The 14,981-nt window shown below is 37.7% G+C and overlaps 2 protein-coding genes across 6 annotated transcripts; one reads left to right on the top strand and one right to left on the bottom strand.

Moving 5' to 3' along the window:
- Nucleotides 1-340: 340 nt before the first annotated feature.
- LOC140004300 (MLO-like protein 8) lies at nucleotides 341-7,487 on the top strand. Of its 4 annotated transcripts, none has more exons than XM_072054113.1 (15): nucleotides 341-1,016; nucleotides 1,517-1,574; nucleotides 1,705-1,916; nucleotides 3,598-3,714; nucleotides 4,125-4,185; nucleotides 4,288-4,376; nucleotides 4,621-4,695; nucleotides 4,792-4,880; nucleotides 4,982-5,026; nucleotides 5,165-5,205; nucleotides 5,291-5,454; nucleotides 6,090-6,125; nucleotides 6,219-6,286; nucleotides 6,399-6,459; nucleotides 6,731-7,487. In XM_072054113.1, exons 1-15 carry the CDS (start codon nucleotides 888-890, stop codon nucleotides 7,127-7,129), a joined length of 1,644 nt encoding a protein of 547 aa, XP_071910214.1. In that variant the 5' UTR covers nucleotides 341-887; the 3' UTR covers nucleotides 7,130-7,487. The 4 variants fall into 4 exon arrangements, with proteins under 4 accessions (XP_071910214.1, XP_071910215.1, XP_071910213.1 ...); XM_072054114.1 differs by having other exon boundaries at nucleotides 342-1,016; nucleotides 5,294-5,454; XM_072054112.1 differs by having other exon boundaries at nucleotides 344-1,016; nucleotides 4,977-5,026; nucleotides 5,281-5,454.
- A 480-nt stretch (nucleotides 7,488-7,967) lies between these two features.
- On the bottom strand, nucleotides 7,968-13,398 carry LOC140009237 (probable serine/threonine-protein kinase PBL8). Of its 2 annotated transcripts, none has more exons than XM_072054117.1 (6): nucleotides 13,009-13,398; nucleotides 12,253-12,614; nucleotides 12,003-12,138; nucleotides 10,759-10,895; nucleotides 10,470-10,593; nucleotides 7,968-8,742 (listed from the first exon to the last, which is right to left on the bottom strand). In XM_072054117.1, the coding sequence occupies exons 1-6, from the start codon at nucleotides 13,064-13,066 to the stop codon at nucleotides 8,219-8,221; spliced, it is 1,341 nt and encodes a 446-aa protein (XP_071910218.1). In that variant the 5' UTR covers nucleotides 13,067-13,398; the 3' UTR covers nucleotides 7,968-8,218. The 2 variants fall into 2 exon arrangements, with proteins under 2 accessions (XP_071910218.1, XP_071910217.1); XM_072054116.1 differs by having other exon boundaries at nucleotides 11,967-12,138.
- Between the last annotated feature and the right edge of the window lie 1,583 nt (nucleotides 13,399-14,981).

A 14,981-nucleotide genomic window follows, 5' to 3' on the forward strand; every position in this document is an offset into this window, starting at 1 on the left:
TAGAGTCTCTGGAACTTGATAGCAGGTCTTGACATCGCTTAAGTCAAACTAGTTCGAAGTTTAATGAAAAATTGTTCCTTTAACCAATTTTTGCTCCGCTTTCCTGCAATTAATGCCATTAATCAAATATAAATAGAATTTAGCAGTTAATACAATATTTAGTCCAAAATTAAGGAAAAAATATTCACAAAATTACCAACAAAATGCACCCTATCAAAGACGAACGAATATACTCAAAAAAATCTTTTACCTATTCTACGAACACACCCCAAAAAAATCGGAGAGGAGTATAAGACTAAAAGGCATCAAGACTTTGCTGGTCGTCTTTTTATTGGATAACGGATTCATAACTCCAGGCTCCCCCAAGTAATTACTACTGTAATGGTATCAGTAAGAGAAGACACCCCAATCCGCCCGCCGCGTTCTATGTTCGCTGGGCTGTCTATAGTAGATTTAGTTCGCTTTACTAGGAGGAGCAATAAATGCTCTCTACGAGCACTATTTACTACTTCCTACTACTAATAGATACATATATTAATGTAAATACCGGTGTGTGAATGTGGCATCAAGACGTGCAGTGAATGCGCGTGCATTTCATATTGCAACTTCCATTCACCAGATCGGACCAGACATATATATATATATATATATATATATATATATATATATACATATATATTGTTTACTACTACTATGCCATATTTAATCCCAGTGGTAATAGAGTATTTTGTTTGTAGCCTTAGTTGAACAAGAACAAATTTTTTGTGCAGAAAGAGAGGATATTTCTAAATTGCGGTGTTAAGTTTGTTTCGGAGCCGAAGAAGAAAAAGATTCCAAGTGCTGAAGACCAAAGAAAGCTGAAACCGCTGGATTGATATAGAAAAACCATGGCAGGTGGAGGTGGAGGAAGTTCAAGGCAGCTTGACCAGACACCCACATGGGCTGTGGCTGGTGTTTGTGCTGTCATCATCCTCATTTCCATTGCCTTGGAGAAACTTCTCCACAAAATTGGAACTGTGAGTAACACTTTTTAGATAGTTGCAGTCTGCAAATTATGCACACATTTGCAGCTCAATCCCTCCTCCAGTGTCTCCTTACTTCGCATGCTTGTTGACTTCTTAGTTCTTTTCTTTTTCTTTTGTTGTTAACTGCCCGAGTTATTATTTTAATTTGTGCTACAAGTAACTGATTGTTCAACCCAAGTTTCAACCAATTATTGCCCCCCTGATCTCAATATATATATATATATATACTTCTCGCAAACGTATTGCTCTGGAGTATTGACAATATCTTTTGACGTTTGTTTTTCTTGTTTCTCTGTCGTCTTCTTCTTCTTCTTTTTTCCCTTTTAGTGGATATTTTTGTTTAATTTTCTTCTCACATTCCGCAATGCTCTCTATAGACTATAAGCAATTTCCTTCGATTATTGTCATTATTATTTTGCCTTCCCCCACCCCTCTGACCTCTATTCTTCCTGCTTGCTAATTCTTCTTTCGTAATTTTTCTTCTTCATCAGTGGTTAACGGATAGGCACAAGAAAGCTCTTTATGAAGCTTTGGAGAAGGTAAAAAATGGTATGCAGTGTAACTTCTCTATTGTCATTTCACACCATGTCCGTGGTTTTTTTCTTTTTAGGTAATGTAGTAAAACGTTTACTAGATAGCATTTCAATCTTTGACTAACCTTACGTGATCTAATGGGCAGAGTTGATGATTCTCGGTTTTATCTCACTACTTCTCGTATTCAGTCAGTATTACATCACCCAAATCTGTGTACCTTCTGGTGTTGCTGACTCTATGCTGCCCTGTCGTGCACGTGACAAAGTTGCTACTAAAAATGATGGACATCGTCGGAGGCTTATAGGGTACGAGCGTAGAGTTCTGGCTGCTGGTGCTAAAGAGCCTTCTTGCAAGCAGGTAATTCATGTTCCTTGCTCATTTGACAAAGGTGAAACTGGGCTTTCTTGTAAAACTCGTTGAGCGACTGATGATTACTGACCATATAGATGATCTCTTATTAGCTAAAGCACTGTTGAAGAATTGATGTTTCTTAGAAGTCAACATGCATGAATATTCTTTAATAATACCTTGAATAAACCAAGGAGAATGGGATAATGAAGATGCTTCTATATGCCTTTCACATGTCAGAATTTCCCAACCAATAGGAGTCACAAAAACTGTGAAATTTTTCAATACAAAATGCAATTCAGGAGATAATTCTTTCTCTTGTTGTTCTATCCTTAGAGGACAACAGAAGAGAATGTTATTGATCAGGTTCTTCATGATGTTACTCAACTATATGACAGATTCATTTGAAAATAAGCAAGAGCTGCCTTCTTTTAGAGTGAATTCAAAATCATCTCTGTTCTGTTGATGAGATGAAATGACATATTTGCACAATACCACATCCTTTTTCTATTGTTGTTTATACTTGTTTTTAGCATTTTAGGAGTGTCTTTTTCATTTTCAAGCATTGATCAGTCAAGCTAGTAAACTTACCTGTACGTATGCATCCTTAATATCTCCCTTAAGATGCAGACAAACTCAATACATAGTTGATGGTTATGGAAATACACTAACAATCTCTCCATGATTCTTGAATTTTATGGTTAATTATTCAGCCGAGGAGGCCTAGGTTTAGTTGCTAAGGTTGAGGCCCCAAGATTTAAAGTTCTTGGGTTCAAATGCCCCTCCCCCTCCTCGCTAAGTAATCCCACCCTTCCCCTGCTTAAAAAAGTGAACATAAAATAAAATAAAAATATAGTTAATTATTCATTTCTCTTTTACATTTTCCTAGTTAAAAATTCATCATCTGAGGCCCAATTTGTATTTTTAAGCAGATTTAGAGAAAATTTACAACTTTCTTGCAGACACAAATGGTTGAAAGAAAATGTTGCTCAATGGTGCTTTTGATTTCTAGATGTAGTGGATGGCCTCTTCTCCTTCTTCTTGTTTATAATTTCCTTCCTTCATGAGGGAGATCTTAATTTGGTTGCTGATTTTGTCTGATTGTTTTTTCTTTGCATTGTGTCAGGTAAATTAATCTTTGCTTCCTATCTTTGTGTGGAACTCGATTTGCACCGTTTGTTTCTTGATTACCATGATATATTTGCAAATAGCTTTTAGTTCAGGGAAAATTAGTAAAACTGGTATCCTGGAGCTTTTTTGTTTAAGTGCGAGTAGGGGGGCTTTAACCCGAGACCTCTCACTTGCACTCCCTCCCATCCCTCTCACTTACCCTTGGAGCCTTATTTCGTAGAGAATGCGCAAGTTTCTGCTACTTTTTATAAAGGGCACTTTTACTAGCTTCATTATAAAATGTAATTGTATGTTTTATACAGAAATCAGGAAAAATACCCTTCATAGTGAATACTCCAAAGTTAAACTTTCCTTGTGCATTTGGCCTCCAAGCACGCCCTTTTCAGAATTTTTCCCTTTGCCTAAACGCTTAAACCCATCCACACCTAGAGTGTAGATTTTCCTTCATGACGAGATTATTTTGTTTGATAAAGAGTTTTTTATGCATGGGTCTCCCTAAATCATGAGATAGTTGCATGTATAAGGCTCTACTGCAAACTAATCTGACAATATTCAACAGGGGCGAGTACCACTGATATCTGTTGATGGACTGCATCAGTTACACATCCTCATATTCTTTTTAGCTGTCTTTCACGTGATATATAGTGCTGTCACAATGGCTCTAGGAAGACTCAAGGTAATTCAGGTTATGCCCACTTGGCAGTTGCTGTGGATCCAAATTTCATGCAACGTTTAGAAGGAGAGTGTTTTTTTAAGATATCATGGGACAGGTGGTTTTAGCTTATTTGATTCATCTTACTTAATTAAGTATTTAATAATGTTTTCTCTGCTTTTCCATTTAAAAAATGTAGTTGATGAATGTCACAGAAAATATTGTTTACTTCTGAATATTTCCAGTTTCTAGTCTATTTTAACATGTCATCAGGCAAGACAACATTTGTCCTTGGAACATTATTAGATTTAGGAGCAATTTATGTCTCCCACTCCTGTATGTCCATTTCAATGATTAATCTTTTGTAGTTGAAGTGCCATTGCTTCCAATACCTTTGACCAGATTAGAGCTCATGGTCGAATTATGGTTGTCAGATTCGTGGTTGGAAGGATTGGGAGCAGGAGACTTCATCGCATCATTATGAATTTTCAAATGGTATGCTACTGTACGATCTAGAAAATATAATGTTGCCAAGTGTAACTTCAATTTCACTGTCTGTTTGTCACCGCATTAATAATGAACCCTCTGAATCAGCAGATCCTACAAGATTTAGGCTTACTCATGAAACATCTTTCGTGAGAGCACACACCAGTTTCTGGACCAGTATACCGATCTTCTTTTACGTTGTAAGAAGTATTTCTTTTCAGGAAATATAAAAGTGATTGAGGTATTAATGAGTCTTTAACTTGTTGGCCCACATTCAAAATTTGCTAGTATTGGCTCAGTAAAGGCTTTGTATGATAAGGTACCACTTTCTTGGGCTTAGTCATTCTGCCTCACTTTTATATGCTTGTTGGATATGTGTTTCAATGACTGTTACATTATCTCTTTTTCTTTTTGCAAGCTTATCCTAATGTTTCACTCCTGCAGGGCTGCTTTGTCAGACAGTTTTTCCACTCCGTCAGTAAATCTGACTATTTGACATTGCGCAATGGATTTATTAGTGTAAGTTTCCAATGAAGTACTTGTTTGTTTGTCTGTACTTAATTTTAAATCCTCCATGGATTATCATCCCTTAAAATTTATTTGATGCATCTGCAGGTTCATTTAGCTCCTGGAAGTAAATTTAACTTTCAAAAGTACATAAAGAGGTCATTAGAGGATGATTTCAAGACTGTGGTGGGAGTCAGGTAATGATCGTTAATTTCGTAAAGGATTTCTATGTCTTCATGATGTAACATTCTAATATCTGCTCTTATTTGTTGACTGCTTGAAAATGTTGGCAGTCCAGTGTTATGGGCGTCTTTTGTGGTTTTCTTGCTCTTAAATGTCAGTGGTAAGTGTCTTTTCCAATAACAGATATGCTGCTAGTATTTTGTTCTTTTTTCACTAATATTTAATGATTCTACTTGAGCTTTAGGTCCATTTTAGTATGTATATTCATATATTAAATGGAAAAAGTTTTTCAACTCAGGTTGGAAAGCCTTGTTCTGGGCATCCCTAATTCCTGTGGTTGTAAGTATCATCTCCTAGTTATATTGTCTCTTATGCTGGCAAGCTTAAAACTCCTAAGTACATCACCTTTCTCAGATAATCTTAGCAGTTGGGACGAAGCTTCAAGCTATTTTGACAAGGATGGCCATTGAAATTACAGAGAGACATGCAGTGGTTCAGGGCATTCCACTTGTGCAAGGCTCAGATAAATACTTCTGGTTTGGGCATCCTCAGTTAGTTCTTCATCTTATTCACTTCGCTCTGTTTCAGGTATTGACTCCTGCTATTATGGATATTAAAGATCAAACTCTGTTACCTAAAAGCGAGTAGGGAAAGTTATCTCCACTATTACTCCTTTCTGTACTATACCATCAAAGGCAAAAGCTGATAGCCAATAGTTTTAATGTTGATCCTAGATGTTCTGTAAGAAATGCCTGCCTTGCATAACCAAGATTTGCAGCATGCATGGCTCCATAAAAAATTGTCAGCACTCAGCACCTTAATGCTCATTTAACAGCTATTGACAAATTTTTTTTGGGTCATATTATTTAAAACACTTGTGGTAACCCTTGGCAGAACGGACCTCTTTGTAAGCACAAATAAAATTAGAGACAAAAGAAGAGATTTTGTGATGATATGGATTATGTATTTATGCAGCAGTAATGGATTGGAGACAGATGTCAACATAAATTTTCAAATAGTCAAGTGACCATCCCCTTCTCAACGTTCATTATGTCAGATACTTACCCTTTTGAAGAAATGACCCTTGCCATTCCCGCCAAAAAAAAAAAGACCTTTTATCTTTTACTTCTGTCGACTGAAAATCCCATTTATTACATAGTAGTTAATTTTAATTTTGCTAATTTTACACATCCAATGTTCTGATCAGTTTTCCCATTTTGCAGAACTCATTCCAAATAACATACTTTCTGTGGATTTGGGTAATGATTCTCTCCATTTCTCAAGTACTGAAATCTGAATCTAAGTCGAAACTCCATGCTAAACAACATTATTGAGATTTTCATCCTCTGCAGTATGAGTTTGGGCTAAAATCTTGCTTCCATGAGAATTTCGAGCTAGTCATTGCCAAACTTGCTTTAGGGTATGCTTCTTCGTAAAACATTTCTAACAATAGAGTCACCCGTTGGATGTTAAATTCAATTTCCAGTTTGGCGTTTTGAATCCATGTTAAATAATCTTCTGCGACATTGCAGGGTAGGAGTCCTAGTTTTATGCAGCTACATCACGCTTCCACTTTATGCTCTTGTAGCTCAGGTACCTTAACACTGTTCAACATGTCTTATAAGATCTATTGCATTTCTCTGGCTGATAAGACTGTCAATGGCACTGAGTAATGCATCCTTCAATACTTTATGTCATGACTTGTCAAGCAGATTTCTCATGAACTGCTACACAAGCTTGTCAGTTGTTAATCCATCTGTACCTAATTCCCTAGGGATGGAATGTAACTATCAATTGTAGAAAATTTCTCTTCATGTGAACTATTTTATTTAGAATTAGGTGATGGTTTTGACTATATTTGCAGATGGGTTCCTATATGAAAAAATCAATCTTTGATGAACAAACTTCCAAAGCCCTGAAGAAGTGGCATATGGCTGTGAAGAAAAAGCAGGGAAGGAAGTCTCCAACTAGAAGATTGGGTGATGCAAGTCCAACTGCTTCAGTGGCTTCAACTTTGCATTCGACAGGGCCAGCACTACATCGTTTCAAAACTACTGGTCACTCAACTCGCTCCTTCACATATGAGGACCAGGAGGCGTCTGACTTGGAAACTGACCCATCAACTCCTGTGACGAACAAGTTAATGATTACAGTTGATCACGATACACGCAATGAGCTGAATGTACCCAATGATGCAGAAGAAATCAAGAACGATAATGACTTGTCATTTATGAAGCCATCCCCCAAAGAGATGAACATCTAGGAGACTATGATGTCGCTCTGCTGGCTGTTGTAATTGTTTCTGCCAGTTCAGCCGATCTACTCAGCTTGGTTCGAGACTTTTGAGTACTTCTTTTACATGTATGATAAGAGCATCTTTTATGCTGGAAAGCAGGTTAGGTTTGATGGAGCTGCAATCCTTGTATATTAGCATTCATGGGCCACAATTAATGCAGTAGTCTGAAAGAACGTCCTGATTGCCCACATTGCTAAACAACTCGTGATGGTTAGCTAAATGTGGTTGGTTCCTCGATTTAGACAGGAAGGACTTCGTTTATGCGCAGCATCCCAAACTTTTGAGGTAAAACAGGAAATTGAACTTTTGATGTATTTTCACGCAACTGCTCTGCAAAGAGATTAAAATCCCACCTTCCTTGTCGAACGATGGGCGGGTTGAAAGAGACTTCAATTCGTTCAGACGACTAGCAATCACTGTATTATCAAACTTATTGAGCTCTCGGGTGCTTGTTGTAGAAACCTTTTTTTGTTTTTTGGCATAGCAGTTGGATGCTATTGGTATTGACTCTCTCTCTCTCTCACACACACACACAGAGATTGACGATTTACACCCAAAAAAGAAAGCAGTTTAAAGGGGGATTTATTATAAGTCGAAAAAGGTTAAGCCAGAAGCATACCGGATAGATCTCCCATCCACAATTGAAGAACAAAAGTTTCATCTTTTTTTTTCTTTTGGTTTTAACACAACTAAGAAGCAACACATTAATATTAAAGTAGTAGATACCCTATGGGATACAAAGTAATTTTAGAAAACATCACGGTAAACAGTTTCTGGACACCATCAATCCTGTAAGTGGCCGTGGTGGCTGTGGATCCCTGGCTTAGGGCATAAGAGATATCATTAGTAAAGACAACTGTTTAAGCAAATGAAGAATACTGCAACTCTGAAGTCGGAAGTTCAAGAACATTCCAACCATCCACCTGAAAGGAATGTCCTTAAATAGCTTTGACACGGTAAACTTAAAAACTGGTAGTGATGAAGACACACAACGGTAAATGCACAAACAACCGTTATGGTTTGCTATTAACATTACAACAAAACATGCCACTTTTATCATCTAACCCGGCATGCAGTGGGGCCACCTCCTGGAGAACAGTCTGGGTTGGGAGACCGGCAACTCGCAGTAGTAGGACGAACTGTACCACCAAATCTTTGTTCCAACCGATAGTCTCGTGCTCTTCCAGGCGCAATTGGACCACCAGTACCAATTTGAAAAGAGGCTGATGAGGACGCCGCCGCCAATAATACCGAACCTCCATCTGTACCGCCACCACTGCATTGTAGAGGCTCCAAAGTCTCGACCACATCACTCATTAAGGGCCTTGCTTTCGGGTTCTGGCTCAAGCAATAGTACGCTAGACTGCACGCCTTTTGTGCCGCCCTGACAGAGTACTGATTTTCTAATCTTGGATCTATTATTTGGAGCATTTTCCTTTTATCATTTAGCTTCGGCCTGGCCCAATCCACCAAATTCTGCTCCTTGCTTGGTCTGGTCTTGTCTACAGACTTCTTTCCAGTCAATAGCTCTAGCAGGACCACCCCAAAACTGTACACATCACTCCTTGCAGTAAGATGCCCTGTCAGTATCAAAAAGATTATGACGAATGAGAGATCGTAGAAGCATAAGGCGACATGACAATAACTTTTACTAGCCTTTTGAGTTTTGAGCTAGGAAGGTTAATATCTAACTTCAGGTAGCAAATAAATCCCCAAGTTTCTTTATTGTATTGACGAAGGCCTCAGCTCCGAAATGAGCAGTGCAAATTGTGCAATAAATTCTTCTAACAGAGAAGTTTCAATCTAAAATGGTATTATTCTCCGTTCGAATTTGCTTTCACAAAATCAAGTCTAAGACGATGGACAAATATCATAAAGGTCTGAGCTAACACTCTCTTCATTGCACGAAATTTGAGAAACCCACAAACATTTTAAAAATATGCAAACCAGTTTTAGCCTTTCTCCTCCTATGTTTTCCAGTAAACGTCACTCCGAACCAGTCTTTAGGGAGAACGGAAATATCCATAGATATATGCTCTAGCCTGTATGTGTCAGAATTGCGAACCCAGTCTATCTGAAGACAAAAAGGACTTTGACTAATCTACATAGCTTTGAAACTTTACACGAGGGCGATTTGGACCCCCAAAAACTCGCAATTCCGAAGGAGCAAAGAGGTCAAGAGAGATCAGATGCTTAGCATGCCTCCGATTCAAAACAGCCGGTTGCTCACATAGAAGAGGTCTCAAGTTCAAAACTTGGGAGAAGTTCACAGTTTTTGTAAGAACACCAGGTCAATTGTCCTTTCAGGTTACTAACCACGACAAGTACTCCTGGTTGACCGCATGAAAGGCCTGTCTGAGTTTAATAACAACTACTAGTGATAAAACGACACTCAATACTAACTTTTTTTTTCATTCTAAAAGGAAGATTAGGATTTTCACACGTCTTTATTTTGGTTAAGCTTTCCTACAGTGGAAAGCTATATTAGCTAGTACAATATTGGTTAGTTAAAGCCTTAAATTTATGTGTTTTAGTGGGAAAAAATAGACAAATGAAAAGGGAGGGCCACCACAGACCAAAAGGTGCTCTCCCTCTATATCTAATATAGATGCTTTTTTAGGCAAATTTAAGTAAGCTGAAAGAAAGCTCTTTATCCAGGAAGACTTGTATCCAATCATAGACAAGCCACTGTCAATAAATAAAGAGCTAAATTCTCTTCCTCCTCGCCGGTTTACCAGTTCTGAAGCTAACTATATTTCTAAGTTCAAGATGAAAAGAAGAAAAGGGAGACAAGTACTAAGAGAATTATAATTTCATTTATTAATGAACATTTTCACCAAGAAAATCCAGCTTCCAGATCATATACGAGGGCTATCTGTGTTTTGCATTTTCATGTCAGCCAAAGAATACCTTCACAAAACAAATATAGCTGCATGCATAAACAATTTTCACATCCATGCATCTTAGAGTCAGTCTTGTATAAGTCAGTGACTCAATTCCTATTGAGAAAAGAAAAAGTCCATCAGTTAAAAAAAAAAAAAAAAAAGTTCCAACAGTCTCATGTTTTGCAAAAGCTCCATTTTAGAATATGTAAAACCTTCCTAGAAAAAGGTAGGATCAATAACCTGGAATAAAATCAGCTATAAACTCATTCCTATTTAGAAAAGATATAGTTCATTAATAAAAGAATGTTCCAACTCTGCAACATTTCACAAAGATCCATTTTTAGAAGATATAAAACCTTCCTGAAAAAATGTAGGATTAGTAACATGGACTAGAGTCAGCTCAGAACCATATAGAGGCATACCTGTCATTACATATTCAGGAGCTGCATATCCATAAGTTCCCATAACTCGAGTTGAAACATGGGTCTCATCACCTTGTGGCCCAGCTTTTGCAAGCCCAAAATCAGAAAGTTTAGCTGTGTAATCCTGCAATTTATAGCTAAAGGCATCAACAACTATCTATCATCCTATCAAGAAAAATGCCCAAAGAAAATTTGAAATGAGAACAAAAAGAAAAAAGAAAAGCTGAAAAAAAAAAAAAAGAGTTCGCAGAATAGTGAAGCACAACTGGCAGATGATAATGCAACTTACAGAGTCCAGTAAAATGTTTGACGTCTTAAAGTCTCGGTAGATTACTGGTCTTTCAGCATTGTGAAGGAAAGCAAGTCCTTTAGCTGCTCCAAGAGCAATCATCATTCTTGTTGACCACGATAATGTAACTGTTGCCTCTGAATGCCTCAAGAAATTTTAGATCAAACTTCAGTTAACAAAATCAGGTCATTATTTTTAAAAAAAAAAAAAGACATCAAAAAAATGTGCAAACTTCGGGGAAGGTGGAGAAAAAATAAGCAGAATTCTATTGAAGAGAAAGTCCAATAAAATAATTAGGTTCTACTGGTGCTTGTTCTTTAAGCAAATATCCAGCTATGCTTGGTCATATTTCTTGATCAATTAAACACAGGCATACAATTAATTTAAAAGAAATTTGATTGTTGCAGGATCCAACCTTCATGTCAACCGAAAATTTTTATCAAATTCAAACTTCAATTACACAGTAACATAGACAACATGAGAAACTAAGAGCAGAAGAAAATGATACAAAATATCCATCCAAAGATTCAAAAATCCAGCGCAATTAGCATACCCAAAAGAAAAAACATTTTGTAACATAATAATCATCACTTCAAATGATGGTAAAAGGAATTCTACTTTCAGACATAGCCTATCACAGAAAACTTTCCACTTCACTTGTATGATAATGACGTCCTGACTGCAATCTTCATATTCACAATAGCACTCTCTCAGTGTCTTTATCTCAAACTATACCTCACTTAGACTCTTGAGAAAGATGACTCTGATCACACCCAGTTTAAGAAATTACATTGGCAAACTTCTGTGCAAACAAGTGTTGGGGAGGTTCAAAGTATATTTTTGGGTTTAGTTGAAACTAGATAATTTCTTTTGTTTTTGTTCAGTTTCTTAGTGAGATAAAAATTAATGCTTTTGTCCCACCAAGAAACTATATAGTAATGCAGATGTAGAATTAATTCAGATGTAGGTTTGGTAACTGGTCCATTTTAGGAGATAGATTTCAGATAAATAGTGATAACCTAGCCTTGACTTGAAAAAAGATCCTCTATATTAATGGTGTCTAATGAAAACAGATCCAGGTAAAGCAGTCTTAATTTAAAACGCTAAAATAAAGAGGCTGGCAGAACATATGAAAAATAAAAGGAGGGAGGGCGGGGGGAGGGGGAAGAAAAGCAAAATGAGATTAAGCAACCCAAGAGGATTGTAACTTGTAAGGCGGTAAGAAGAGAGACATAGGTGGATACTTCGGAAAAGGTGATTTTCCAGGCTGCCGCGGAACATGAACTCATAAACGAGTAATCTGTGATCATCCTCGCAGCAATACCCAATCAGCTTGACCAGATTAGGATGGCGAAGCTGGCCAAGGAAATTGACCTCGGTCTAGGAAGTAGAAACAAGAAACAAAAATCGGTAGGAGTAACATTTATGATCCGGAAAAGAAGTTTGTCAAATAAGGAAAGAAATGGAAGAAAGTGGGTTGGAGGGGGGACTCACGAGCCATTCACGGTGGCCCTGAAGGCCCTCCTTGTTGAGAACCTTAACGGCAACGGGAAGGGATTTGAGGCCAACTCTGACGTTCTCATCAATGTAGCCCTTGTAAACGGTACCAAAGCCGCCCTCGCCGAGAATGTAGTCCGAGCGGAAGCTCTTGGTGATGGTCTCCAGCTCGAATAGGGAGAAGGCGATGACATGGGTATAGAGGAAGGAGTTGTTGGTGAAGTCTTCAAAATGGCGGGGGGTACAAGGATCGCTGCTTAGATCTGAGGTGGAACGACCGTGGCCGTGCCTCTTGTCAGCGGGAGCACACGGGAATGGATTTCTACTGGCTGCTGCGGATAAAGCCTGGAGCTGCTGAACTGCCCAAATTGAGTGGAATTTTCCTTATCAGTAATAGTAGTAGTACCTTTGAAATGGTAGGCCAAAAAAAAAAGTGACGAGAGAAGAAGAAAAGGATGCTGAGGGACATGTGAGGAATGAGAGAAGATTAAATCACTTGTCAATGTCTATGTATCCACAGTTAGTGGGTTGAATTAAACCCACCGGAAACCTAGATGAGGTTCAGGTTTGGACGATGGGAAATTGAAAGAAACGTGTAAAAGATTTATAGATCTGGATTTGGTGTGAGATTAGGGGAATGATGAGTAGCGACTGAGTAGTGGTAGTTACTGTGACACTCAGAATAATTCTGAGAGGGAGAGAGAGCACGGAGAGAGGGAGAGAAGAAGAGAAGAAGAGAAAAAGCGTAGGCACCTTGGTGATGAGCACCGGAGACGACAGCGGACTCCTCCCTAGTTCCACAATTCCCCATCACGTCGTCGTCTATCGCTTGCTCCTCTTGGATATGCTCTCATTCTTAGCCTCTCTCTCTCTCAACACCTCTTCGTCGTTGTCGTCGTCCTCCTCCTCCTCCTAATACAAAAAATAATAATAATAATAAAAATAATATTGCTACTGCTATACTAATATAGTACTTATTTCCCTTCTTATCTCTCTCTCTCTCTCTCCACTTTTGCCTTTACCTTTTTCCCACCACCTCCGAACTCCGCCCCCTCCTCCTCCTCCTCCTCCCGCTGCTCCTTCTCGTCTCCTCACTCTCACACTCACGCACGTACTCACCTTCCTCTGCACTTCCGTACCTCTGCATTTTCACCTGTCCCTACAACTTTTTCATTTTAAAAATTTTTTTTTATATCAAAGTTAAAAAGCTTTTTAAATTTTTCTAAGAATCTATAAGCAGTACCAGTAAGACAAGTAGTATTACCCAAAAAAGAAAGGCAAAAAAAAGAAGCTACCGACTGCCACAGTACTACTCCGTGCCACTACTGACATATTACAACCTGCATCTGCATGTGAATTTTCCCAAAAAAAAAAAAAAAAAAAAAAAAGAGATGATTATTTGCATTCGGTTGTTTGCTATGCACTGGAACCTCTTTTTCTTTCTTTTTTTAAAATTATTCCAGCCCCAGGCACTAGGGGTGTATTCGAGCCGAGTCAAGCTCAAGTACCGCTATACTCGAGCTCGACTCGACTATAATATAATTATACTCGAGCTCGATCGAGTCAGAGAATCACAGCTCGAGCTCGAGTTCGAGCTCGATCGAGTCCTTAAAAAGCTCGAGCTCGACTCGATAAGGGTACTCACCCGTAATTTCTCAGAATTTATTTATCTATATTAGTAATTTTATATATAATTTATTTTTTATTTTTTTTATGTGATACTCGATAGAGCTCGTCGAGCTCTTGAGTATCAAATTTCTGAGCTCGAGCTCGACTCGATAGCTCTAACGAGCAGCTCGAGCTCGATGAAGCGAGTTCGAGCTCGAGCTTTTGATCGAGTATATATCGAGCTCGAGTCGAGTAGCTTGACTCAGCTCCACCCCTACCAGGCACGCCCATCCGCTTACGGTTTTGCTTTCTCTTTTCTTTTAATCTGTACCACCTTTATAAATATTTCTGGTCTCTCACATCATTTTTTCTCCCTGCATCAAGTAAACACCATTTTTTAAAAGCAAATTACTTGGGTAGCCAGTAAACTTTTTCAATAGTCAATAATATTTGGCCGCTTAATTATTAATAGTATGTTTTTATTTACTGAGCTATAAAAAGTATGAATTTTTAATCATTCCGCTTAAATACACAATTAACTCTCTTAGATCTAAAAATTCGTATGATTTATGAGATATTGATAAAATTATTGGTAAAGTCGGACGAAATGATTCAAAAAATTTCACTTTTAATAACTTTGTAGGTAAAAACATTCTATTAATAATTGAATTGCCAAAACTCGACTATTCAAAACTTTTAATAGCAATTGGAATTTTTTTTCTCTTTTTAATTGTTTGCAATTGAAATAATAATTTGTCAAAAAACAAAATTCTTTTATAACTTTGTGTCACAATTGTGTCATTTGTTTCAATAATATTTTAAGCAATTAGCCAAAATTATATGGTGCGCAATTTGTTTTAGTTTATTTTTGTTCTTTTCCGAGCTCCTCTCCCTTCCTTTTTTTCTTTTTTAATTTATGAGGATCAACACTAGTTCCTACTTACCCTCTTTTATGATTCGATCCCATAACCCATCAATTATAGACGAAGCATTTACCAACTATGCTGCCACTATCCTTTATTTTTTAGTTCTGCATTTTTTGTTTCCTCTTCTTATTAATCTTTGGGATAATAATGAAAACCTCATCTGATTTCCAACCGTATGACTTAGCACCATTA

The sequence above is a fragment of the Coffea arabica genome, chromosome 6e, assembly GCF_036785885.1.
Source record: "Coffea arabica cultivar ET-39 chromosome 6e, Coffea Arabica ET-39 HiFi, whole genome shotgun sequence".
In the NCBI taxonomy this organism is placed as follows: domain Eukaryota; kingdom Viridiplantae; phylum Streptophyta; class Magnoliopsida; order Gentianales; family Rubiaceae; genus Coffea; species Coffea arabica.

Bases quoted from the DNA above. Each gene is read 5' to 3' on its own strand.
- LOC140004300 (XM_072054112.1), top strand. From the start codon at position 888: ATGGCAGGTGGAGGTGGAGGAAGTTCAAGGCAGCTTGACCAGACACCC. The intron at 4,186-4,287 runs GTATGCTACTGT...CTGAATCAGCAG, and splicing joins TCATTATGAATTTTCAAATG to ATCCTACAAGATTTAGGCTT. The intron at 5,027-5,164 runs GTAAGTGTCTTT...TTTTCAACTCAG, and splicing joins CTTGCTCTTAAATGTCAGTG to GTTGGAAAGCCTTGTTCTGG.
- LOC140009237 (XM_072054116.1), bottom strand. From the start codon at position 13,066: ATGGGGAATTGTGGAACTAGGGAGGAGTCCGCTGTCGTCTCCGGTGCT. The intron at 10,594-10,758 runs GTAAGTTGCATT...TATAAATTGCAG, and splicing joins CAAACATTTTACTGGACTCT to GATTACACAGCTAAACTTTC. The intron at 8,743-10,469 runs GTATGCCTCTAT...TGATACTGACAG, and splicing joins TCCTGAATATGTAATGACAG to GGCATCTTACTGCAAGGAGT.